The 27733-nt window shown below is 38.8% G+C and overlaps 1 protein-coding gene across 3 annotated transcripts; it reads right to left on the minus strand.

Annotated features, from left to right (window-relative positions):
* klhl4 (kelch-like family member 4) lies at positions 1 to 27558 on the minus strand. 3 transcript variants are annotated; one of them, XM_028589972.1, is made up of 12 exons: positions 27418 to 27558; positions 22085 to 22548; positions 14024 to 14191; positions 12412 to 12548; positions 11891 to 12087; positions 9225 to 9437; positions 7346 to 7532; positions 7044 to 7268; positions 5223 to 5385; positions 3815 to 4027; positions 1849 to 2020; positions 1 to 1304 (listed from the first exon to the last, which is right to left on the minus strand). In XM_028589972.1, the coding sequence occupies exons 2-12, from the start codon at positions 22540 to 22542 to the stop codon at positions 1077 to 1079; spliced, it is 2361 nt and encodes a 786-aa protein (XP_028445773.1). In that variant the 5' UTR covers positions 22543 to 22548; positions 27418 to 27558; the 3' UTR covers positions 1 to 1076. The 3 variants fall into 3 exon arrangements, with proteins under 3 accessions (XP_028445773.1, XP_028445775.1, XP_028445774.1); XM_028589974.1 differs by lacking the exon at positions 22085 to 22548; XM_028589973.1 differs by lacking the exon at positions 27418 to 27558 and having other exon boundaries at positions 1216 to 1509; positions 22085 to 23019.
* Between the last annotated feature and the right edge of the window lie 175 nt (positions 27559 to 27733).

Here is a 27733-nt window from a genome sequence, read left to right on the forward strand (position 1 = left end):
TCAAAGAATCAGTTTAGTTTACTTAAAGCAGAACAAGAAAAATCTAAATATGCCCGCTGAGGGGCCACATTCAGCTCTAAACGTGGATTTGAACGTGCAGAGAAGACTGAAGTCATTTTATTTATCGGTTTGCATGCTGTACAAAATTATGATAAAAACTAACATTTGGCCCCAAAAACTTGGCATAATTACAGTTACAAATGGTTGTCATTTTGATAAAGTTAGTAACATTTTTACTTTTATGAGCAAAACAACCAACTACAAACCTAAAAATTCCAATCAAAGTCACATTAGTGAAATGCTGTGGAAATCAGGTTTCTGAGTGCTGCCGAAAGATTCAGATAGCTGGTTTGGGTGCATCTGGTGCCACTCAGCCAGTTTGCTAATCTTTCTGGGTTAATCCAATGGTTGTGTTGTGAATAATAAGATCATTTACATGACCCAAAAGGCTTCACATCCTTAAAAATACAGAACAGACATTGATCTTAATATATAATATTGTATAAATCAAATAAAACATTCACTCAGCCAGCATGCCCAGAAATAAAGACAAAAGAATAATAATAATTGTAGTCACCAGAGTGCACTGGTTTAGGCATGATTCTATCAACACAAATGTAGTTTTAGAAAGTTCACAAAAAAATCTGTACAGCACTGTGAAATATCAATATGATATATTTTCTGTAATTCACAATTTTGTAAACTTGTATTTAATGTGTAACAAGACTTCTAAGACAAGCAAATGACTTTGGTGTTCTGTAGCTACAGGCTCAATACAAAAGAAAATGTTCAAATATAATACTCAGCAAAAAAATTGATTTAATTCCTGTTCTTCAAAGCAGCCTGGACAAATTCTTCACGCTCAGTGTTCACAGCGGTCTTTGTCGCTAAAGAGCAAGAATCTGTTCAGACCACCCACTAAGGAAAGACCCAGGTACGTGGTAACATTTATGTATCATTACAACTTTCATTTGAGTTGCTATAAAGTGAAATATAATCCCCAAAATATACTGTATGTGATGGCACTGATAAGAAAAGGCTCTATATAGATGTAAACTAACCTATATACTAAAAATTTAACTTTTACATGTAATTTTACGGACATCCACAGAACGTTTCATAAAACAAAGTAGTACAACAAAGGCTTGGCACTTGCTACAGCTTATCCAAGTCTGTGAAAATTCTTGATCGGTTGAGAATGTGGAGAATGTGCAATGCAGTCCAGTTTCTGAATAAGTCCTCCCCAGTGGGTAGGCATGTCCACTAATGACAGAAACAATGGGCAAGGTTCTGTCTGTTTCCCTCTGAAAAATATGGAAAGCTGAGTTAAAGAAGAAGAAAAAAAACATGACTCTCAAAGGATGTGTCCTTGATCCGTTGTTTTGTTTGTCCACTCTTCTCCGCTGCTCTCTCATTTGTTTCGCATGCTGTCGTGAGAAAAAAAAATGCTCAAGGCAATTTCACCACCACCACGCAGGCGCCTGCCCTGCCAATGTTGAGAGGCACCTCCTACAGGACGACAGAGAGGTTAACATGCAGCTTTTCATCTGAGGCTGTCTTCAAAAAGAATCCCATTTTTACTTCATGCAGATAAGAGGGTTACAGAGAAAAGACAAAGCAAGCTATAAAATATTGATAGGATTGAGTGACTTCAGCAGATTTATGCTCCCAGAGGGTGTTAACTGGAACCCTGATGTTAGATGTAACCAGTTCTGGCAAAAAACAAGTTACAATTTCATTAAAAGTTTCACCATTTTAAAAGGTCAGAAGTTCCCTATTTTTATTTATATCTAAAACAATATTAATATATTATTCAAACTGTGATAAAGGATTGGTTGATGTGATTACCTCAGTCCACTCATTGTTCTGTGCATCGTAGGACTCGACAGTGTTCAGATATGACTGACCATCGTATCCACCCACAGCATAAAGCCTGTCACCCAGCAAGCAGACACCCACAGCATCCCGCGGAACGCTAAGGGAGGACACAGTGGTCCACGTATCCGTCTTTGGGTCATACCTGTAATTGCAATATTTCAATTGTTTTTGCATTATGGTCGGTATGGTGAAAAAAAAAAGTTTTTTTGTACAAAAATAATTCATTCAATTAGCATAAATCTCAAGAGGAAAACAGTGTCCCATCCCCACTAACCAAGACATCCTTATGTTCCCCCTCTTTAATCACAGATGTCTCCTTTCACCACACACAGAGAGACAGATTCAAACTTAAAAGCAAAAATTGTCCCCTGGACAGCAGCTGTCCGCTGCTGGGTCCGCAGAGAGCTGGACTCATCAGTGAAGGCATAAATTGCTGCTAAAATGAGGAAGATTATGACACATTATTTGATTTACTTTCAATGATTTCTAGGTAAAGAAGTAATGGACATGTTCAGAAATTCAGTTATGTCTTGCTGAGACTTGGTACTACTAGTTTAAAGCGGCCTCATGCAGTTTTCGCTTCAGTTTTATGCTAAATAAGTCAAATAATGATGTGACAGAATCTGATCTGCAATCAGGGAATTGTGAAGTATTATGTATATAAACTAGATGCAACTACAGTACCAATAACACCATATAATAGTATGTGAAACAGCCATAATCTCACAAATATGTGATTTAGTAGGAACAGATATACTTTAAATGATGTTAATTATATATTACATGTATTACATACTCTTAAAGTGAGTAAAACATTTGTAACTGTCCGTCAGAACCATTTTTATTTGTTTTGTAAAAGAACCACAAGGTGTCGCAGTTTGAGTTTTAAACGCAATCACCGCACGTCCATCAATAGAAACAAACACAGGTGTGACATGTTGTATTTCAGCCAAGTTATACACAAAAAAAAGTTAGTTTTTGCTTTAGTGTTTGACATTTAAGTTATTTTGAATACTTTGAATCCATACGACGTATGCATCAAACTAGATCAGCAATCAAGTCTGTCCCTATGGGCTTCCATTAAGCTTAACTACATGACGGAAAGCCATGACACTGTTTGATCTTGGAGACTAATACATTAACAATACAAGAAGCTAATCAACTACAACAAGCTCAATACAAATGATTCAAAATGCTTTCCAGTGGGTAAAATCATTGTTTTAAAGATCACTGAACTGCTGTCACATGCTGACTGAACCCAGAACAAAAGATTTCAGACAGAGCTAAAGGAGTATTTGTTTACATTAACGGTCTGTTATTTAAGAAAACCTTTGGGAAAGTAAATGGATGTTGAAATGAAAAATGGTGGAAAATATAAAGCTGAAAAATATAATTGTTTCCATCCTACAAAAAATAGTTACATATATTCAAACTAATCTGTAGGGGAATCCTTGTTTTATTTCTATTACCACCACTTACAAAATAATAATGGATTATTTGAAGCTTTGACAAAAAAGGCTTTCTTTACATACAAAATAATAGGAAGCACATAAAAATGGCGTACTTTGCAATAAAAAATTGGAGAATGTATTCTTTGCAGTGAATTGGAGGTGCTGTACTGTGAGTCACATCAGGTTCATATTCAGGGTGATATTACAGCCACCAGATGGAGCCAGATACTTTAAAATAAAACCATGGGTGGAAACTATGATCTGTAAAAATAAAACCATGTGTGGAAAGTATGATCTCTTCAATTGAGTATCATAGAGGTATAAAACAGACATGTCTCCAAATGCAGGAACAGGGTGGGGAACAAGAGGAGTTTGTCTCCCTTTTGTTCTTACAGCCTCGTCCCAACCCATGACTGCAATCCAAAACCGCTTACGAAACATTTTTGTGTTTGTGTATTTTCTCCAGAGAAGAAGTGTTTACCGACCTTTCAACACAATCGGAGAGTCTAGAACAGTGGTTGGAGGCGGGGGCATCGTGTCCGCCTACAGCATACAGGAAGTTGTTGTACGTCGCCACACCCACTCCTCCTCGCCTCTTGGCCATGGGAGCACACATGCTCCACTTGTTGGTGTGCGGATCGAAGCACTCCATCGACCTCAGACATGAGCTGCCGTCTCGACCACCTACTGCAAACAATCTGAGAAATTAAACAAAAAGGGTTCAAAATCTCAAACATCTGACATGTACATACAAAAAATAATGACAGAACAGTGAAAATGTGACACATTTTGTAAGATGCAGCAGTGAGCAATGGATAGCATTTGTTCAAATGCCCTTTCCTTGAGAGTGTTCTCTCCCAGAAAGATCATAGCAGTGTTTTAAGTGATTGTAGCTCACAGGCCCAACAGCAAGAAAGTAGAGGCTAGGGAAACAGTTTCCTTGTTGTCTATTTTTGACCTAGATGCAATAATAACTCAGCATCGACTTTAACACTGAATACTGGATGTAGCCGAGCAGCAGTCTCTTTCCTCCTCTGGCACACAAACATATTTAAATTAGGCTGAGAGTCGGTCTGTTCTTTGCTTAATTTACTTTCAAATAGTGTTGTTAGGCATTTAATACATACAAATACACAAAGTGTTTTGCTTTATAGAGTCTAGATTACACTGTATAAATTACCAACAGCCTTTGCTGTGAGCTGTTGACTACTGCAGCTACAAAGGTCGATTCTGCATTCAAAAAGTATAATGTTTAATGTCAAACTATTACTGCACTTCAGCTTTACCTGGACCACTGCACTTTGAGTTACATAACCATATCTGTTATTGCATGCTCTATTCCATGTCATGTGTTACATTACTGCTGACCATTTTCCAAAGCACATTTTTGAATTTATTTTGTATTCATTTCAGTACAGTCTGCAAATTTCAACTTTCAGACTATTTAATGGCGGACATAAACATAATCTCTACTTTACTCTATTTTTCTTATTATTATTATTATTTTTGCACGAAAACAACAAATAGTATATCTTATTAAAAGAAGACATGGGCATGATGTCCATACTTAGATTTCAACTCTATAAACAAGGTGATTTTGTAATAGACATGCACAAAAATGCATGCTTTATAGCTTTTAAAAAGCAAACTAATATTTGATGCAGAGGGGGCCCTTTCAAAATCATGCACCAACACTGGCATTCCTTTTATTTTTTACTATTAACTGCTCATACTCTTCTGTCTCTTAGTGTCTGTTGTGGCTTTACAGATGCCAGTGACCTTGACCTCAAGATATTTCAAAGTAGCAGAAAGATAACAATATACTTTGCCTAAAAGTGCAAGGTTGCAAATTTTTAGCATTAAAATGTCAGTAGGTTCGATATAGCAACTTACTTTCCATTAAGCGCTGTGACTCCCATGGTGCTCCGTGGAGTCGACATACTGGCCACGTAGTTCCACTGTCTGGCCTGCGGGTCCCAGCGCTCCACTGTGTTGAGGTAGCTCCAGCCGTCGTGGCCTCCCACAGCATACATGGGGCCCTCCAGCACAGCAATACCTACACAGATGGAAACAAGAGATGCATGTTACTCAAAATAGGCTTGCTGTTTTGTAAAAGAAGAAGAAAATAAAAATTGTCCCATTAGATGATTAATGATACCTAGAAGAATGTGTGCTTCCTACTTGTGTATTAATATGTGTATTTGTATATGGTGATCGTGGATAATCATTGAAACAAAATGACATTTCCAAATCAACCTCTTGTTTTCTTTCAACAGTTCTTAGAGAGAGCTGAGGCAGGGGTACAATTATTATTTCAGAACTGGGCAGAGTGAGTGATACGGCTGACCAAATCTATGCAGAAAGCAGGAAGACTATAAAAATGCATTGTTATTCCTCATTCCCAAGACACAGAGGAAAACAGTTTCCCCCGCAGCATTGCAAAAAGATGTTTTAACACAATGGATTTTTATATTACCATTCTTATTTCCTTTGGTGAGAGTTCAATTATTTGGAGGGAACATGAGGGCAAAACCACATTCACAGAACCTTGAATGACATAAACACTGTCAGACAGAAACTATTCTCGCAGTGAGACTTCCTTTTATTACCAACTGGTGGCTTTGGAATAAAAAAGAAATACTTTTTCTTGTCCTTACCCATAATGCACACAGCAGGAAATGGTTGGGCAGGGATGTTGGTAGACACTAAGCTCAAATATATTCAGACTCAAAATATGCACGCCACAAGCAAAGCAGCAAGAGATATTTGCTATGGGAAAGATCAAAGTCAACACAAGAAATCTGTACAGTGTGATCTCCTGGGCTGACTGATACCTCCGACCACACTGGGTGAGCAAGCTGAATGCTTTGACAAGATCTCCCTGTTCTGTTACCCAGACCTGTTTCAACTGTGAATCAAAATGCTTCTGATATGAGATTTATTGGGCAGGGAAGGGTAAGGAAGCGCAGGGCCAAAACAGCCTGCCAAGCTTTGATAAGGAAATGGGAAATTATCAAAGATCTATCTTAAAAAGAAATGTATAATTATTTATTTTTTTTACAGCACACCAGCTGTGACCCTCCTGAGCATGCATCCTGCAGTTTTTAGTGTTTCATAACATCAGGTAGCCTGACCGAGCTAACACCTCAAACCTTGAAACAGTTGAAAGAATTCTGTTTTTATGGTCAACATCTTCTGAAAGCATAATAATAAAATAAGAAGGAACTAAAATATCACATATCAAATGTGGACAGAGAAAGATTGAGAACTTTCCATTCATTTTCTTGATGACATATAGAGCTGAAAAGAGTAGAGTCAATTAATCAATGAATTAGTGATCAGTTAATCATTTATCAAGCAAAAATACCAAATATACACTAATCCTAGTTTCTGAAATGGGAGGATTTGATGATTTCCTATGTTATACATGACATTGAACTAATAGACAAAACTATTAATTGGTGAATTGAGAAAATAATTGGAAGACTATGCGCTCGTTAGTTGCAGCCCTACTGACATATTAGCTGCTCGAGAGTGTGTCCACATTCCGTTTGTAAGTTTTAAAAAAAAAACTTTTTTAAATGTGACTATATATTTAGGAATGGCAGGGTGGTTCTTATGTGATTCACTGGCAAAAGCAAAGCAATGTTTTTATACCCAAATTATGAGATTATCTATCAGTGTGTTACTTTCTTTTTAATGAAACACACTCACCAAGTCCATGTCTGTGTGTTGACATGGGGGGCATGGTGGACCACACTTTATTGATCGGATTGTAGCACTCCACCATATTGGACGTCTTGAGTCCATCTCTCCCTCCAACCACATACAGCTTGTTGTCTATAACTGCGACACCAAACTGGAGCCGGCGCCCGTTCATGACTCCAACCTGGACCCAAGTGTTAGTCCGCAGGTCATACTTCTCAATGGTGGTGGAGCCTAAAACCACAGCAAATATTAACAATTTAAATAAACTGCGTTACTGTTCATTTATAACTACTGCGTATGGGCCAAACCTTTGGTAGCATCCATCCCTCCTACAGCATAAAGTGCGCCCACAGTGGACTTTCTAGGTTTGGTTCTTGGGCTCTGAAACATGGGACGTCTCTCAGGCAGGAGATGGTACTTCATGGCCTCCATCAGCAGCTTTTGGCATTCCAGGTCATCAGAGAACATTTTGTTGTTTTCAAGATCTGCAAGGAGCTACATTTCAAGGAATCTCATTAATAGACTACATCATGAAATGTAATGTGTAGAAAAAGTGCCAAATTGTATCTATACAAATCACCTTTGAGGACATGTAATGAAAATCCTGTTAATCCAAAACCTTAATCTCATGTAGAATAAAGAGTGAAGTCTTAAATAACAGATAATCTCATGTAACACAAAGACCCTTGCACATAAATAGATCTTTAGATGTGGTAACAGCAAGTCCTTAAATTAATACATGATTAATACTTCATAGGGTTTATGTTAAATGCAGGAAATGAACATTTTCATAAAACCATTTGTAGGTATCTGTTTGGAAAATGTCTCACCAAATCTTTTGAAAAATACTTCTTGAATGTCTTAAATATCTAACCTCAATATAATATTGAGCCCACACTGCAGATTGAAGCAGTTGCTTTTAAAAGAGAACATTTTTTACCTGGTTTTATTGAATATTTCACCACACATTTCATTTTCATGAAATAAGGTTTTGTACATAACTATTGATTATGTTATGCCTGCAAGTAATGTCAGTGGCACTACTCTGCTCATCTTTTCAGTTTCTACTCAATACAGTACCGGTTTTGACGAATACAATGATTCATTTCTGTTGTTTATTTGCCTCACAGCCAACAATATCTCCCCAGTCAATGGATGAGAAATGTTATCTGTTAGATCCAGATTTTCCACATATTCTTTTATTCATGAAAACTTTTTGCTTGCAGACAAGAATGTTGTGGATTGTTTTCTGTTCACCCAGTATACAGTGAAAAATAAAATACACGTGATTTAAAAAATATGAATATATTTAAATGAATTTAGATAGTTTCATAATTCAGATCTGCCAAGAGTTGCTTAGCTGGGTTTGATGTTATGTAAATTTGACATGACAAAGTTGTAAAACAAGGCTTTTTTTCTCTGAAATACAGCATTCATAAAACATGAGTTGCAGTGTTTAAAACAATAATAATTCAAACATAAGCAAGCTATTTATAGCCTAAAAATGCATATAGAAACTCATGTGTAGTTGTCATATTGTCAGTTGGATGTATCACTGAGAGGGGAGAGTTTTTTTCTTCAACCCCCAACATAAACAAAGTGATTATTGACAATGCAGTAGTTCATTGCCTTTCAGTGGTCAACTGGAAGACCGAGGGTGAACTGAGTGGTTCTCTTGCAGTAAATGTATGGTACTTAAATCTGAAACAAGTAATCGATTTATCAATTAGTAGATTGACTTTCAAGCTAAAGTGCTAAATATTCCCTGGTTCCAGGATCTCAACTATGATTTGCTGCTTTGCGTTGTCTTATATGAAAGTACACTGAATGTCTTTGTATTTTAGACTGTTGCTTAGACAAAACAAGACATTTGAATTTTTCACATTTTCAGTCAAGCCAGCATTTTTCACCTCATTCCCTGCCATTTTATAGACAAAAATGACTGAAAACCTGTATAAATATTAAGAAAACATTTGTGAACAAGTGCACTATAAATTGAGGAAATTCCACCCTGGACAGGTTTGGAGTAGCAAAGTAAAAAAATTACACCTTCTTTTGACAGTGAGGACACGGGAGGCACTATTACAACCTAAGCCTCAGCTACAAAGTCAAGCCAGAGCACAGCATATGATCCTTATCATACCTTTTCCTCATCCACCACCTACACCCCTTTACCCGCTATCTCACCTGTGGAGGAAGAAGAGGCAGGCGGATGAAGGCAAGAAGGACCCCGAGGTCCTGTTGTCGATGCTGGACATCGTACCGCACCCACATCATCAAAGCCTGGAAGATGGTCTCCTCATCGGGGACGTTGATCTCATCGCTGGAGAGCAGCTTAACAATCTCAGCCGTGGGGAGCAGCAGGAACTCCTGGTTTTGAATGACCTCCAGGAAGTGTTCCTGGAACACAGAGCAGACATGTAGGAGGCAGATAATCATCAGTCATTAGCCGAGGAGTACGCTCAGTGCAGCGCTGTGTGTGTATGTGGTTGTGTTTCTATATCTATGAGGACCAAATGGCACAAGGACAGAGAGGTAAAGAAAAATCATGGCAAATAGATAGAGGATGCCAATTTAGAGGTATCTATCTACAATTCTTACATAACTGACTGTGAAATACTTTCCATTTCTCACATGAATGAACAGATGAAACTGTCATCTGTTTTACTTAGCTCACTAAATAAGTTGATCCACACAACAGCAGGATACAAATCAATCTGGCATAAAGCATCTAAAAAAAAAGCCTCTTCATAAGCTTATACGACATTTTTGCTGCTGATCGTACATTGCACCATTAAACCATTATAAGCCTTTTAATGAGAATAAGAAAGGCACTGCACACTAACATTACCATCACACCAATGCATTGTCCAGCTCTAAGTTTTGTGAAAACTGTTCTCTATTGCCTTTCTTAAGATTGATCTTCCGTTAACTGGCCAGAAGCCTAGGCGATATTACAGCGCTGCATGGCTACCTACCTCTTCAAGGACATTTTCTCTGGGCAGTTCCATTAGAGATGATGCTATATAAAACACCCTGCCCCCTCTACGCCTCTACAGTGTGTTATATCCAACATTTAAACACATGAAAGACATACAGAGAAATCCTTGGCCATAATCACACCGTGATTCCTTTTTGAACGAGAATGCTGAACATTAATTATTAAGCTGCCTGAATAACTTAGACTGGATGCTCAACAATTACGAAAAACAAGCACGCTATTGATCATCAACTTGCAACAAATTACAGCATCTTGCTCCGATCTATTATGAGAGCAGGTTTTAAGAGCTTAACACAGACAGCCTTAATGAAATGAGGGACATCTATCGATCTGTTGTGGTAACACTGAGGGAGAAATGCCATCCAACTCTCTGACGTTGCTTTAGACCAATTATTTGTAATTACCAGTCCCGCACAGCTGACAACAAAATTGAAAGCTCAACCAAGTTTGTTTCATTAACATTTAAAAGGATGTTTTCAAATGCTGGCAAACTCATTGTTGGATAAACTGCTTGGAAAACAAGATCAGCGGGAGAGGATACTAATTGATTTAACTACTGCAAAAGAGTAATTGTGTAATAACAGTGTTTTCTGAGGAGGAACGCTGATGTTTAATGGGAGTCAGGCTGGGAGAATTACTTCTCAAGAACATTTTGATTACCATCCAATTTGCAAAGACTGGCAAAGAAAGATTGCTATATTTTGTTATGTTTCTGAATTGGGATTCATTCACAAAATCAAATATCTGTAGTATTTATGTATGTAACTAAAATAAAGTTTTATTGCTGGAAAGAAAAACTGTCATCCCAAACAATAACACAATACATTTTTATCTACTGCAACATAAAAAGGGCCACTCTCTCATAATAGGAAACGGATGTCAGAGGCGGATCTCAGCTGCCATGCTCAACCAGGAAAAACAAGCTTATCAAAACACAACTCGCTCCACTCACAACCCAGAGGACGGACTTCCAGGAAGCCCACAGCTCTCGCTGCTCATTACTGAAGTGATTGAACGGGAAGTTGGCCCTCTTGTGCAGTTTGATGATTAGATTAACCTCCTGGTCCTGGAAGGGGCCTATGTAAACAAGCTGAGCAGATGTCCTCTAGGAGATAACGCCTGCCTCATGCGGTCACTTCTGCATGGCCAGCAAGACGTTATCTGACAAACATGTGCATGAATCTTAATCCAATGCAAATATCCCTCGCAGAAATATATAGAAATTGCATTTTCACAAGTCTGGCAGTGCACTAATCAATGTGAAGCATCGTAGTATCTTATACTGACAGCCATATAACCAAATTAGATAAAGTGAAAGCATGAAACTGTTCAATTTCTATTCAAATGTGGACGTCACCCATTTCTCTGCTTAAATTAGATGATATAAAAAACCAAGACACTAACAGTGTCATTCCTTACAGGTTATGACAGGTTATTTAAATTAACTAGCATCAAAACAGAGGACGGTCACAAATATTCAATGTGTTATGTACAGTATACCAAGCCATGACTCCCTATATATAGGGAGAGAGAAATATATATATTGCATTCACAATAATAAGAGTTGATATAAGGAAAAAGGCTCATATTAAATCCTGTCAGCACTTTAGATTATGTGGAGCAAGGTTCATTTGATTTACTACAGTGTGGGCTGCGTTTCAAGTGAAAGTACATATAGTGTTAATTAAACTAAATATTTCAATACTTGTGTTACTGTTATAGCTTTCATTACCGAAGATCCCCTTGTGTATTCATGCAATGAAGAGTCAATTTGAGTGTGCGGTCTCTTCTTACAAAATAAATAATTTAGCCCACACAGCCATGTAAATGTGGTCTACATTCGCCCTCCTACCATGGTGTAGTTATGCGCCACATTGAGCAGGTCCACACAGCCCTGGGCATCTGCAAAGGAGCGTATTCCCAGGCAATTGGAGGGATGAAGCTGTTTCATCAGGAAGTTACAGCAAACCTGGATGACTTGTGAAAGCTGGAGAAGGCAAGCTGCCGCCAATAAACTCTCAATGGTCTCCTCTTTCAGCTCAAGGACGCCTGTAACGTCAGGAGGACAAGCAAAATATATTTTCACGTCATGACTGGAGGTAGCCATAATGGCAAACACAGTGGTTGGAGAAGTATTGCAATCGAACTAAGTGGATCAATCATCATTATGTTAACTTAAAACTGTGGATATTTCCAACAACAGCACTTATCAAAGAGGATTTGTCCTGTAAAATAAAGCAACATTATGTTGAAGTGCTCTCCGGTCAGTCAGCCCGGTGATGAATTGCCTTATTGATCCATTTTAATCATGCTGCATTTCAGAAGTCTCATAACTACTTACAAGAGCTAGTGAACGTCTTTACGAGCACTCACCAGTGTATGCGAAATGAACCAGGGATCTGAGGGCCTCTGGATCGACTCCTTCCATCTTGATCTCCTCCTGCTTTGCCTCTCTCACGTCGCTGGTGAACATAGCAGCAAAGTAGTCCGACACAGCACTCAGGACCAGTCTGCCGTAAAGAAAACGCAGTGAATTAATGCTCTTGTACTGTACATTAGTTTGCATGTCTATGGGAAATCTATATGATTATTTTGAGTGGTTAGTGAATCAATCGTGAGATGTGTTTCCTTAAATGTAGCTGTACTTCATAAGAAAAGGGCATATCTTCATTGTACTGCTAGTGTATCGGTGTAATCATTTTGTGTAGTACTGTTTCTAACACGGATTTATACTGCTTGTGTGTTCCCTCGACATTCTGTATAACTCCACTTTGTCGGTGTATGATAAATGTAATCAACCCACATATGTCATGTTGCTAATAGATACACTGGTCAGACTTCTAATTATGTTAGCTCATTTGTCTAGCTCACATAACACAATGGTTGATTCATAAAGGAAATGAGAGATATGGTGAAACAACGAATTGAGATCAAGTGACACAGTCCAACAGTCTACACCCATATTTTCATAATGTTGTGGTTTCTAATATTTATATTAGGGCTGTCAAAATTAACGCAATAATAACGACTGAAAGCAAATTCCTTTTATTGCCACACATTTTTTTGATGCAAGATTAACTCACAGACGTTCTGTGATTTGGGCCTCGGGCCAGTCCGTAGTTTTGAAAATCAGGAAGTGATGCAGCAGCAACGTTGTGGATGGCTAGCAGAAACAAACCTCTTTGAGCAGAAATGGATAAATAAAACTTTTGAATGGCAAGTTCAGCTTTGGAGTACGTTGAGTCTCAAATACCACTTGCTGGCATATGGCTGATGCAGAGAACCCTCCTCCCCCTCGCCAAAGGCAGGCCACGCTGGGTAGTTTGTAGTAGTACATTTAGAACAGATAAAAAATGTTAATTAATCGTGAGTTAACTATGGACAATCTTGCAATTAATCGCGATTAAATATTTTAATCCATTGACAGGCCTAATTTATATACAGTACATATACTTATTATATTATGTGTCATTTATTTTGTCTAGGCATCATCCCTGATTTCCTTGCTGGTGTCCTAAAACCAAATATAAAGCCAAATTGAAACAGGCAGTCAGAGAGCTGATTATTTCATCTAGGTCAGTCACTGAAACTTATATCTCTCTCTGTGGAGCATTCTGGTTTCTGTTTCATGAGTCTGTCTGGATGAACTAACAAAGTGAATGCCATGCCTCTCTGTTCAATTCAACCATTTAACCGAGGGCTGCATGCCCAAATATTGACACCTCCGTGTACTGGGTCACAGTGTTCTTCCACGGCACAAATGTAATGTGGAAATGAGGAAGTAATTAGATCACAGCAGTGTGCATTATTTAGATGCAAATCAGTGAACATGGAGTTTGCATATCTTTCCTGACACGTAAAAATCAGAAGAATCTAATTATTCGATTATTCCTCAGCTGTATTGGGAGAGCTTCTGTATGTCTTAACTAAAACCGATGCAGAGGTAATTAATGATATCAAAGAGGACAGAAGTACAAACACCAACCTGTGAGCAGGTATCTTATCATCCCCTGCTATCAAGAGGACATCACACAGCTGCTTGTGCTGGAGGTAGGTCTCCATCTTACGGAAAGTTTGTTCTGCATGATTTGTGGCCTGGAAGAACTCATCGGAGGAGTTGGTGTTCATTCTGGAGAAGGTGCTCAGAGCCAACCTGTGAAGGAGAGGATAGATGTTCTATGACTAAAAATAGGACCAAAGCAAAGGACCATGTCTGCATGTCTATAGCATCTTAGCATTCCTTTGTTGCACTTTTCCACTTTCTGAACATTTGGGCATTGCACCAGGAGCCATTTGCTCTTCAGAACATTGCATTTAGTCTAGTTCTAAATAACCAAAAGAGCACTCCATGTTTTGTTGCATTAAGCTTTCCCCCTATTATTTATTTTGGAAATAGACATGTGTAAGAAATTGTGAACCGTAAGCAAAACATTCACTTGATGGGGACTTCATAGAACTAGACACTTCAGGTGAAATAAACAAGGACATTTTAATTTAGCAGCTGTCCAGCTTCCAGCCCACCACCGTACTTTGGTCCGTATGTGGACTTGAACCAGAAACCCTCTATTTCCTAAACTACTGCAACCCTCATTAAACTAATTTAGTAATTTCACCCACTGTTGCCTCTCCCTGTCCACTATCATAAGTTTCAAATACAAATAATCAAAAAGCTGCACACAGCAAGATAAGCAACAAATTATTGAGGACACAAAAGAGCTTATTTGGACACATGAGACTCCTGAATCCTCTATTCCCTGCGGTGTATCTGCATCTTTCTTGTCACTCTAAGCTGAAATTAAAACGGTTATGGACTAAACTCCGTACATAAGTCGATAACTCAATGCTGCAGTCCAATTGGGCCAAGTGAGCACCACAATCTATGCAACAGCTTTCCAGACAGAATTTCCCTGTGTCTGTATGTGTGCATGCCTTTGTTCCTGTGTGCATCTGCATATCTGTGTGAGCATGTTGGTTTTCTAAAGACAGGGACTTATCAAGTGAACAAGCCTGTTCCTCACAGCATTGTGGCGAGGCTGAGTCCCTGTCCCCATGGGCTGCTAGATTACATGCTGTTCTACAGGCACCCAAGTAATCCCTCAGACTTGTGGCAAATAATGCATCCCAGACACTTTGGTGTCCTTCACAGAGCAAGTCCACTCATTGACATTTAGGGTTGTTTGTTACGCTACATAAACAGACCCAAGCCGCCTCTCCGAGGGAATTTACTGTCATCTCACGGTCCTGCGGCTGTGTGAAGACTGATTGTGCTTAAGAAAAAATGTCAGCGCTATTTAAATCAACACTTTACATCCCCACTCATTACCACTCATATGCTGATATGAGAGCTGCATAAACTGGTACAGTTTCAGGTTTGTCAATACAAATAAACAGAAAACCCTGTAATGCTTGACAGCACAATGTATTGGCACATACTAAGATTGATAACACAGGAAGGATGGAGGGGGTGATGGCTCTTATTGATGTCCTGATTAACACACTATTATAAAGTTTTTTAGCCGAGTGTGTGACTTTCTCCTCTTTGATTACCAAAAGCAACAACATTTACCCTCTGGGAAGTGTTTATACTGCCCTCCGGTCACTGCAGTATCCTATAGTCTAATCTTTATTGGGAGACTTTATGCTAAATGCGAGAGTAATTTATTGCCCTGTCACAATAATTCCCCACTGACTCTGGAGTCTTGGAGAGGAACACCAAACAAGACTGAATAAGCAATGGGGCCGTAAAACTGAGATGCATTGGCTTTGTATTGGCTCCAAGGCATGCTGTAAGGATTTTTCATGCCTACCAATCTCTCCGACACTAATTGCTTTGCTATCACATTCCAGGGAGCAGTAAATTTCTCTGTGAGGTATATTTCGCTTTCAGTAGAGAGTTGGATCATCAGAGGTAAAGCCCAATTTTATTGAGGCACTAAAGCCCCAGAACACCTTACTCCAGAGAAACTGCTGTAGGGACATTGCTGTACATCACATATTACTAAGCAATTCATAGAGAGTCACAGACCCTAACAGGGTCTATAGATTTCTTTTGTGACCTACAAACTATTTCAATGTGCCACCTTGAATTTCTAGAACAGTGAGAATGTAAATTAGCCTATAGTAATAAATATAGAATATAACAGAATAAAATATAGGGCTTCTTTTTCCCATCCCACCTTATACTACAGTACACATGACATTGTCCTTTAGTGAGCACATATCATCTGAAGTCTCGTCTTTTCCCCCTCACACCGTCCCAAAGATATCACACCACAATGTGACTGATGGACCATATTCAAAAAACTCTGTGCTACAAAAAGTCCATATGTGACTTTTGAGCACCAGATACAGTGCTGATATAAAGAAAAGACACTCTTTAACAATAATAAAGAGGAGTCAATTGTTCCGTCTGCTGTAATCAGTCTGACTTCTCACTATGCCGAAACTGCCCTCTTAAATGAATGGTCGGACAATTCAAGATGTCAGCCAGGATCATCCCCTAGCTGTAAAGGTTATGAGTCAGACACGTTACTGAAAATCTCAGTCTTATTCCAACTGTCAACTCCATCCCTCTACAAGAGGGAAAGTCGTGCCTGCCTGGGCCAAATGGGAAATGTCTCTTTCAAAATGAATTATAAAAGCCATTTGCCCCAGAAGGCTTCTGAGAAGCTTGGGTTGGGTTGAGAATCCAACAACTGTGACAAAGCCTCATGCAGCACGTGCCAAGTCTATATATTCCATGAAATCTTTATGCCTCTACTTTGACGGTATTACTGTCGTTCGGCTTTGTGTAGAGAGAAATATATACACTGACTGTAATAACTTGATCCCGGCAGTGAGGCTGAGATGATAAGAAATAGATTTTCCTCTCTGCATTTAACTATCTCACCGAGGCCTTGCAACAGACATTCTTCTTCTGATACCATTGTTAAACCGGACATACTTAATATTGATAATGATGAAGGAAATGGAGCTGCATCCAGGAACCATGTCTTTTGAAATCTGCTCCGAATATGGGCCCTTTATGTTAGAGAGTGGAGTGGAAAATTGCCACCACTATTAACAGAAATGAAATATTGCCTTCTTATAGCTTTTCCACTCAGCTTTCTCCAAAACCGCACACGTTGTAAAAAAGTGATGGTGGAGAAGTCACATCAGCAGAATGTCTGCAAAAAGCTAATGAACATCTCAGGTGGCATACCAATTCCTGTTTTGAATATTAAGAAACTGCACCAAGAGGAGTTAAATCTAGCACAGTGAAAATGGAAAATCATCAGTTGAAATATCTGTTTGTGTAATAATGAAAATCTCCATAATTGACTCGCGCACATATCTGCTTGGAGCCACTGAGGAATAATGTGCCAGGAGATGAATATATTTCAAAATAGAGATTAAATGTTTCCTGTTGTTAAGCACAGCACAACTGTTCATATATTAACTGTGATTACAATGCTGAGCTCCATATTGTAATTCTGAGAAATTTGGTTTAAACTGTGTGTGTATGTGTGTGTTGGGGGCGTCCTGTAAGTGAAAAATGTGCAGATCTTAGCAGAAAGCTCCTCACTGCTTTGCTGATGGCCGGTTAAGTCGCTAGTGTATGACTGTTGGGTTGTCTGTAATTTATTTACATACCATGTTAGTGGGTAAACAGATTAATCCAGATTATTAAAGCAGTGGTTTGCATTTGGTCTGCTGTATATATTAGATATTTATAGATATAGATCTTTAGATATCATATGCTTTTGCAACCTATCTAGATTGGTGGGCTTAAAACTTTAAGGCTTAAAAGTATTATGCAATATTTTAATGTTAATTGGGGGGACCCTAAAACAGAGTTGTTTTTATTTTCCCCAATGTTTTTAGAAATTATTATATATTCTAATCATGCATATTACAGTAAAACCTACTGAACACCTTCCTGCTGTTGGATAGGATTTAGTTTATTTTTTTCTCCACAAGATCACATGTTCTTTTTTAAAGCAAATTAATGGACGTGAGTGCCTCAAGACACTGCTGAACTAAATCATGGCCCCTACTTATAGTGCCCGTGTAAAATTCATAGAAATCTGTGTCAGGGATTATTTTTCTTTGAATTAGGTCCATTTGGGGGAGAATGACTGATCGGAATTTGAACAGAAATGAGGAATGTGTCCAGCATGTAATGCTGCTGTATCTCTTTATACTTCTGTGAAAGGATAAGGAGGAGGTACCAAAAACTCTGGCTTTCATCTGAGATGGCCTTGTTGTGTACAGAATGCTGATTTGGCAAAGTTAAAGAACACTCAGAATCATTTATATGCAATCACAAAATCTCTTACACCCCTGAGGATGTCATTTTGAGATTACAACAGATATACTGTATTTTGCAATTTACAGCTTCCTAAGGACGCCTCCGCTGGATGTCACACGCAGACCGAGAACCTATAAGCTTTGTGGTGTTATAAGGCATCCAACAAATATCTGAATTACTGCTGTTGACAGGGGGAGAGGTGGTGGTATTTCTTTTCCAAGGCGGAGAGGGAATTGAGATATCATTCAAACTTACAGCCCGCTGACTCAAGCCTCTGTTAGTGTTTACGTGGGAGAGGTCAGGGTTTCCATTCTATTCAGGTTAACTTCTGTCATATATTCTCTGCCAATGATGGGGAGAGGTAATTTGGATGAGAGTCATGAGGACACAACAAATATGCAGTATATATATATATATATATATATATATATATATATATATATATATATATATATATATATATATAAAATTATAGAGCATTAGGAGCAAGGGTTGAAAACAACATGGTATTATCTGCTACTTATTTCACTACATTTGATTTAACAACTCTGTAGATTCGTACTGGTCAGTCAATCAGAAGAGAAGGTTAACTTAATCCAAAATAAAAGCTAACAGAAAGAGAATAATCATACCAGCATAGATCAGCTATTGCCTTTGCTCCCAGGACTTTTTTCTTCCAACTGTCCATACTGAACTGGGAAGAAGAGCATTTGGAATCAGTTACAAAATCACCTGAAACTTCAGGAGCTGGTTTTATTGAACACATTTAAAGTGATGGTAAAAGACTTGGAAGCCTGCACATCTGGCTATAGATGTTTTGATTATTGAAGAATGTCTTTAAATATCTTATAATTCTGTACTTTGTTGTGTCTCAATTTTAAATTGCTATATGCCTGCAATATTATGTCTGTTATTTGTGCTGCTCGTGGCCAGGACACGCTTGAAAAAAGGACTTTTAATCTCAAAGAGTCTTTTGCTCCTGATTAAAAAAGAAAGATCAAATAAAATGGAGAGAAAAAATTAGTCACTGACTTTTTGAGTTATCTTTGGTACTCATGGCACCCAGGCAGGTTTCTAGAATGTGTTACAAAACTTAATTAACTACATAAAATATAAAGACAAAGATCTGTTTCATCAGTTCAATGTTAATGTTTCCAAGAATCTTCTTAACACATGCATACCCGAGAAATAATGTGAACATATACATTCATGATTTTAATATTAATATTAGTATTATTAATATTAATACTAAACATCAATTCTTAAAATCAACTTTGTCAGTTAGTTTAGTTTGACAGCAATCTTGAATATTAATAACAAAAGTGAGAAACCAAATCAATGAAAGAATAGAATAAAGTGATGGGAAGGATTTATTGTAGACATCGTGTGAATGAAACTAATCACTGAGGGGCTTGTACCATAACATGACTGACATATATTTTCCAGCTATAGAGGAACGGCTAAAACTTTTGTATTTTTCACAGCGAGCAGAACTCAGTTCTTCATTCAGCCTGAGGGATTGTGACAAATTATGTGTCAAGGATTTATGATGTGAGACGTAATAAGGCCAACCAGCTGGTGGAGTAAATGAATGTGCATATCTCAGTGACATCCACACATCTGTTTAGCCGCTGAAGAACATGCAAGTCATAAAGTGTCACACAGTCACTGGCCTAATTCACTGTTCAACTTGGTACATCTACAGATGCAGTGCTTGTCCAAACATTCCAGCAACTAGTCCTTTACAGTTATTGAGTGACTGCGTTTCCATTATGTACAAACTTGATTGAAAAGTGGCCCCATGCCACACACAAGTGTATTTATCTGATAACTGCTTAGGTCAAACTCATTTTTCCAGCCTTTTTTGCTATTTGAGCCACTGCAGGATCAGAAAACACAATTCCTTGATTTAATAATTATGTACAACAGGTGCTGACAGGGATTAATTTATTTATATAAATGGAGGAAGTGATGGAACTGTTCTTGTCATTGAACATTGTCAGCAGTTTGGGTGGGAAAAATAATCAAATCATTAAAATGTTCTATGTCAGATTCCATCGCTGATTATCAATTTGATAAATGGATCACTACAGCCAAGTACAGCTGAGCCAAATTTATGATCCACCAGAGCAGAACCATTTTAATATTTCAGTATCATTGTCAAAATATGATGGCTGTGCTGTATTTTACATGGCCAGCATGAACTCAAGGTCCCCCTTAAGACCTGGAGAGGCACATCTTTTATGCATACACTTTTCACATTCTGGGACCCCAAAACATGAACATCTGCCAATTATACCAACACGAAGAGCAGAACGTCGAGCAGATTCCAAATCTGTATCTTAACTCTTAAGAATAATTCATGTTCTGGAACTTGACTGTCCAATGCACATGGCATTCATTTAATCAATATTGACACATTTTTGGCTGTAAACAGAGATTGTGTATTTAGAATTACCTGTTTAATCACAGTAGCTCTTTCTCAAAACAAAGGGACAGGTTCACTTTCATTGTTCATTTCATCACCAGGTATATGGAACAAAAGCACGCAGGAAAGCTTAAGGACCAATCATCTTAGAATGTCATAGACAAGATAAAAGAGAGACTTGGTCTTTTCATCCTTGATGTGAGGTGCTTTTAGTGTTCTGCCAGACAGTACACACACACGCATGCATGCACGCACACACGCACGCACGCACACACACACACACACACACACACACACACACACACACACACACACACACACACACACACACACACACACACACACACACACTTTCCTGAAGGAAGACGTATCATCACAGGGAAGAAAGGGGAAAAAAACAACCTGGAATAGCAGGGGGTGGGAGTTTTGCATCAGAGTTTGTGAAAAGATATTAGTAGAAAATAAATTAAATAACCTGTGCCAGCCACTACCTATGATAGCTTTTGGCTTATAAAGTGGTTGTAGTGGCAGTCTAGATAATTCATGTGATTGCTCTGCTACCTCTTTTTATAGGTCCGGTACGTGTTACGTGATGTTATGGCTCTTTCCCGCCATTCACTTTTAACTCTATGGAAGAATGCATTAGTGTAATATGTAAAAACTAAATACTCTGGAGGAATCAGGCAAAGTCATACAGTGCATGTAATATGGACCACAACACAGACAAGGGAGCTAAAAAAGCCTTCCACTTTCGGCCCACTGAATAATTAAAAGGATGCTTTATTGGCTTATCCTGCCTAACATGCTGTGGACAATGAGAGTGAGCTGTCCCCAGGTGAGCAATGGTGTCAGGTAAATTGGAAAATGATAGCTGTGCAGATAATTTAATCTTAGCTTAATTAAAAAGATGTACATGCAGGGTGTAAGTACAAATATTGAATGAAGTGAAACAGCTATGGATATACTCTTTATATATGTATGTATTTAGTCTCAGAAATGTTGAAAACTGATTTGTAGTATGGGTGTTAGGTGCTAAGTAAGCAACACTGTTTAAAGCAGGGTTGTGCTCATTTTTCCTGATCACAACAAAACATTCTTACTTTTTAATCCTAGGGTGCTGCCTCAGGCATCAGACTTTCTCAATTAGATGCAGATTTTATCTAGCAGCTATACTTTCACTATGAAACGTGAGGGTGCCATGCCTTCCCAAAATAGCATCCCATAATCTGGTTTCCGCTAACTGAGCATATGCTATGCAAGGTGACTGATTTGGCGCCACATAATAAATCTGTGTCTCTTAAGAATCTAATGTCTCCAAACAGTCATACCTCTCTCTGGCCTCAATGTCTGCAGGTTCCTCTGTGCTGTTCTTCTTTACGTCTTCCTGGCCAGTGATGGCGTCCTCTTTCCTTGTGGTGTCGGGTGATGAGCTGCTCTTTGGGAATTCCTCGTTGACCTGGAGACCCTGGATGGTGTTCTGCTGGTGGTGCCATGATTGTTGACCCGCTCTGACATAGACAGGTGTGGGCCCTGGCGTCGGTGCCAAGATGCTGCGGACCGGGCTGTTAGTCTTCCGTAGTCCTCCAACGCCTCTTTCCCTTGAGTGACTCTTCAGCCGGCCCTGGACAGGCGTCCCTCTGTGTTCCAGGCCATCCTGCTGGATGTAGCCTCCCACCCCGCCGCCGCCTCCACTGCCAGCCGAACCTTGGGATGAATGGCTGAACCAGCGCCAGCGGAGCCTGAGGATCTGCTTTACGTCAAATTCCTTCTTCCCTGACACAGACATCCTCCTCTGGGTTTGGAGACGAAGGTAATGGTACGTTGAGTCCCCAAAAACATGGAGAGAAGAGAAGAGCCTTGATTTCAGTCCTCACTGACTACAATGTGCCTCTTCTCTTCCGTTATTGTCTCACTACTATCATGACCACCCCCTCCTCCTTCTATTACTCCTCCGTTGTTCTTTTAGTGGAGATGGAAAGCAGTCCTCTGCAGCTTTTGTTACTGTGTCTGAGACTACTACCCTCCCTCCAACTCTCCCTCTCTGTCTTTCTCTCTCTCTCTTTCCCTCCTGTGCTGCTGCTGTTTCTGTTTGCTGCTGCTGCTGCTGCTGTGCCGCTGGAGCTGAGTTAATGCACATGCATGATCCACACTCCCTCCCCTTTCGTCTACCCTGTTTCGCTTTCTCTCTCTCTCTCTCTCTCCCTATCTGCTTGTCTCTCCTCTGCACACACACACTCTGTGAGATAAACATATATACTCAAGAAATAAAAATGAGAAAATCTCCCAAGCCCTGCCCAGTCCCCTCTGCTGCTGTTCTGTATCCTTGTGTATGTTTGTGCGTATGATAACAGGGCTGCCTGCTCTTGCTGCGAGGGGGAGGTGGGGTATTATGAAGCCAGGATGATGAGGTCACACCTTAGCAAAGTAAATCACTGCTTGCTCAAGTAGGGAAAGAGGAAGACTACAAACTACACTGTACTATCAGGACTATTACTGTATAGGAAGATGTAATCCATTAATGTATGTAGATACACATGCATGCTCATCTTTAAAAAAAAAAGCAGTATACCTTAATAACTCTCATAAATAACCAAAACACACTCTTCAAGGCAAGTGAAATCTATCCCACACTAACACACATCTGTGCAGTTTGCTATTCTCACATCAACCAGAATCCCATGGGGGAATGTCTCAGTGTATGTAGCCATGCAGAAAAAAATATTCTCCTTCAGTCACTGTCTTGAAAGCCCCGTGCAATTACAAGTGAAAAACTACATACTGATGAACCTTCAAGGTCAGTAAGCTGCCTCTTCCCCAGTCAGGGCTTTAGAAAACTATCTTTTGCATTTCAAAAATAGATCTTGCTTCTGCATAAGGTTTATTCTGCTCCATGCAGGAAATTCAGATACTACACCTTAACTAATACTTCGAAGGCAAAGGGACAGTGGAACAGCACACCAGGTAATTTGGGGACATTTGATCAATGCTGATGGCATCACCAGCATATGAAAAGAGTATGGTGGTATGCTGTTGGTCAGTGTTTGTCAACTGCCGGGCCGCGACCGCATAGTGTAGGTTACCGGGCTGCAAAGATGTTTTCTTAGAAGAGCCATCATTCACTGTGCAGAATGATGTAGGCTATATGAAGGGCAACATTTTCTCTGTGCTCACTTCTGCAAGTGATGTTCAGATTAGTTTATTAATTGCACATATACACTACACAAGTATAAAAAGACAGTAACAATGGATTAGGTTGAAATATGATGCCTGCACAAACACTGAGAATGGACTTTAAAGTGTCTGACACATTTGCATATTAATTTTTTTGAAGAACGCCACCCACCCAACACTCTTTGCCAGCTTGCTGGTCCCCATATCCAAAAAGGTTGAAAACCCCTGCTGTATGGTATTATGTCTACACTATTGGATCTAGGTGTTTTAAGTACTTTACTTTGATCCAGTTGTCAAAGGAAGGTCTATATGCCCATGGGGCAGGTGGTAATTGGATTTAGAAATTATTGTTAACCATGAAAAATTGTGAAACACAACAAGGCTTATCCTACCTGCTTGATGTTGCATAGCATCTGGTCAGGATTTATGGATTTCTAAATTGGATTAACTCAATCACTGTTAATGTCCAGCACCGGGGCTCCCTATAGACACTATGTTTACATGATTCTAAATCTGTAAATTGCAATGAACTTTTATTCCTGTGAAAAGATGAAAATAAAATGCAGAACGGTCTTTCTGTAGGCTACTCGCTCCTAATTTCCATTTCCATGGCAAGGTGAGAGGAGGACCTTGCACTCAAACTGCTGAAATTCAATATTGTACAATCTCTCATCCACCTCCACAAACCTCCCACTGCAGGTTTGGATGAGTGGAAGCAACCAGCTATTGTGTCCATTACTAGCTAACCATAACTGTCCATGCTATTTGATGGAGACAGGCATTAATCTGACCTTTAAAAGATATTTAAATATCTTCCACTCACAGACCGCACATTGCCTCCATTCTCTGATTATAAATAACATATTTAAGGCCAAGGATGTAATGCACTTTTTATTTCCACTCACAAATGCTTATGCCTCATTGACAAAGTCATACATTGTAAGAGTCTTACAGCTAACTAGCCTTTAACCTGACTTTTACTTTAAGTCTTTGTGTTCTTCACACATGCCAAACAACACAGTAAAGACTAAGATTATGATTACTACAGAGACAAGGATTTTCCCACAACTCCTGTAAGTTTAAGAAATATGCATTATAAAAAGTCAATGCATTATTCAAATCAACTGGTAAAAACTACAGGAGGTTGAAAGATTGCATGAAGTGTGTGGATCATCCTTTGTTTATATCCATCTTTATGCTAATGATAGAATGAGAGTGGATGAACTTCACATAGTATTTCACAGTCAAGAGGCAAAACACTGAATTATTAATAAGAGCTTTCTCTGCATATAAAAATACTTTACATTGCATTATGTTATTAGCTAGCACAAAAGGACCAGCGGAAAGCAACTGGTCCCTGCTGGGGATTCTGATAATTAAAGGAGTTTCTACACATATTTTGACTTTGTGTGTCTACCACATCAACAGTTTAGTGGATCTAGGGTTTCCTTTGTCTGTAAGGGAAGCCATCTTGATTTGCCGTGCCTCAGACCTTTACCTTTTGACATTTCCTGTTTCACAACAGACATAGTGATCATAATGTCATCAATAAATGCTTTCTATTATTTAAAAGCAGCAAGGCCTTTGGATGTACAGTATTTATTGATCACAAGTTTGAGTATGTCGCACACATGTTTATGGTGGTGCACCATGTGATGCTATAACCTCCAAGTGCCATAATAACATGAAATACATTATCTTTAAATTTACATACAATTGTGGTGTTACTAATAACCCTCTGCTGTTCTACAACCAGAATGGGACACATTTTACTACAGGCATAAAGATGTATTGTTATTGAACTGAACAGAATCATGATACGGAATATTATTGTCCATATTATTGCCGAGGCTGGTGTTAATTTTGTGACTAAACAATCAAATTATGTAGTTTCTTGGTTTCGGATGTATCCCTTAGTAACCACTACTAATATTTTAACACAGTCATTAATCACTAAAAGTCAATATCACAGCAGGTAGCATTAGCTGTATGCGTAAACTGATAAAAACAGAGACTTTAATATTTCCTGTTTTTGTCATTGAAGAGAAAATCTTATGCCTCCCAAATGCATTTATTTTAATCCAGTAGGCCTTTTAAATCGAATATTATCTGAAACCAGTTTTACAAAAAAAATCATCTTTGCTGCATTATACCCCAAACACATTCATTATGAAAAATGAAAGGAAGCAAAAAGGGTGATTTCCCTTAAATTTATATCATCAGTGAAAACCCAGAAACTAAACAATGTTATACAAATCTTAAATAGCTTCAATGCATTATCTACTAATACATGAAAATGGATTCTAAATGAAACTCCTATTATAAATAGAATAAATAATGTATTTTAAGGACACTATCTTTATGTCTAGGAGGTCTAGGTGTATCATAATAATAAAGGCCTATTAGAGTGAGATATGATCTAATGTATAGTAACAAGCCATTACACTGGGTAACCTCTTATTCTTGCAGGAGTCAAGGACACCATCTGGCTGCACTCCGCATGACACATGAGATGTCAGATGTCAGATTGGTGCGGTAAAACACATTATCATCCAACATCTGCCTCCCCAGTGAACATACCTACGTGCCTAGATGGCCATTCTTTGAGTGTGCAAGACAGGTAGATATTTTTTTGCTTGGACTAGCAATCAAGCTATAAGTTAAATGTCTGTTGTATTGTTATAAACTATATGGATTGCTAGCCTTATATACTGTATATGTAATCAATAAAAAGCCAAGAAAACTTATATTACATTGTATTGACAAGGTTATTCTGTGGAGTATGTGGGATACAAGCATTGAGGGGAACACCCTCCAACCCTCAGCTACGAATAAAATATCCTAGCATAAATATCAACTAAATGCTTCTTGGAAAGATGAAGGAAAGCCATTGCATGTCAAATTTAATGCTGGGTTAGGATGGGGGGTAGTGATATTTCAAATATAATTGAACATTGTCCATATTCATCTGACTAACAAAAGTATATAGCTCAGCAAATAAAATGCAACGACAAAATCGACCACACACACAAACAGATGCTCGCCGGCACTTGCACAGCATGTACAACTAAATACTGTACACACACAAATGGCGTTTTGAAATTTCAGAGCAATATAAAATAGACTAGTACTATCAAATGTAAGACTGTCTAATTCCTCGCTGTAACATCCCTGACCTGATATGTCCATGACCAAGGTGCAGAAATGACCCACAAAATGCAGCCTTTTGCTCACTTTGGAGGTCAGGGGGACAAATTGAAAATGTATGAGAAATTACGTTTAGTGTTCCATTTATGGCTGAACCGGCAGACAAGGATACTGTACCTCCTGAATCTATAGCATGAATGTTTAGACGCATCTGAACGTAACCAAGGACATACCATAACCAGAATACTGACCAGAGTTATGCTACTGGTTAAAGTAAAATCTCTTTCTGGCAATACCCTCAACCGTGTCAATTTACATAATAATCAGTAATTTCTCTTCTTACCTGAGAAACCGATTCTAACTGTTAGTCCTCAGAATTCAAACATTGGAATTATCTTCTAAAATGGATGGCCAATGGAGGGGAACCGCATGTAATCCAATAATTTACACATCCCAACTGTGCTGGTCCGCTCCAACATTTTCTTCTCCCGTGTCACTCTTTCAGCACAAAAATGTTTGCCTCTCCAGAAAGGAAGGGGGCACTTTCCTCTTTTAAAGGAAACTCCTGATAAGTTCCTTCCTCTGCAATACAACAACAATTGCATTCCAGCAACCAGGAACAGTGGGGTCACATCCTGTGTTTGAGGCAAAACACCGCT

The sequence above is a fragment of the Perca flavescens genome, chromosome 10, assembly GCF_004354835.1.
Source record: "Perca flavescens isolate YP-PL-M2 chromosome 10, PFLA_1.0, whole genome shotgun sequence".
NCBI classification, from domain to species: Eukaryota; Metazoa; Chordata; class Actinopteri; order Perciformes; family Percidae; genus Perca; species Perca flavescens.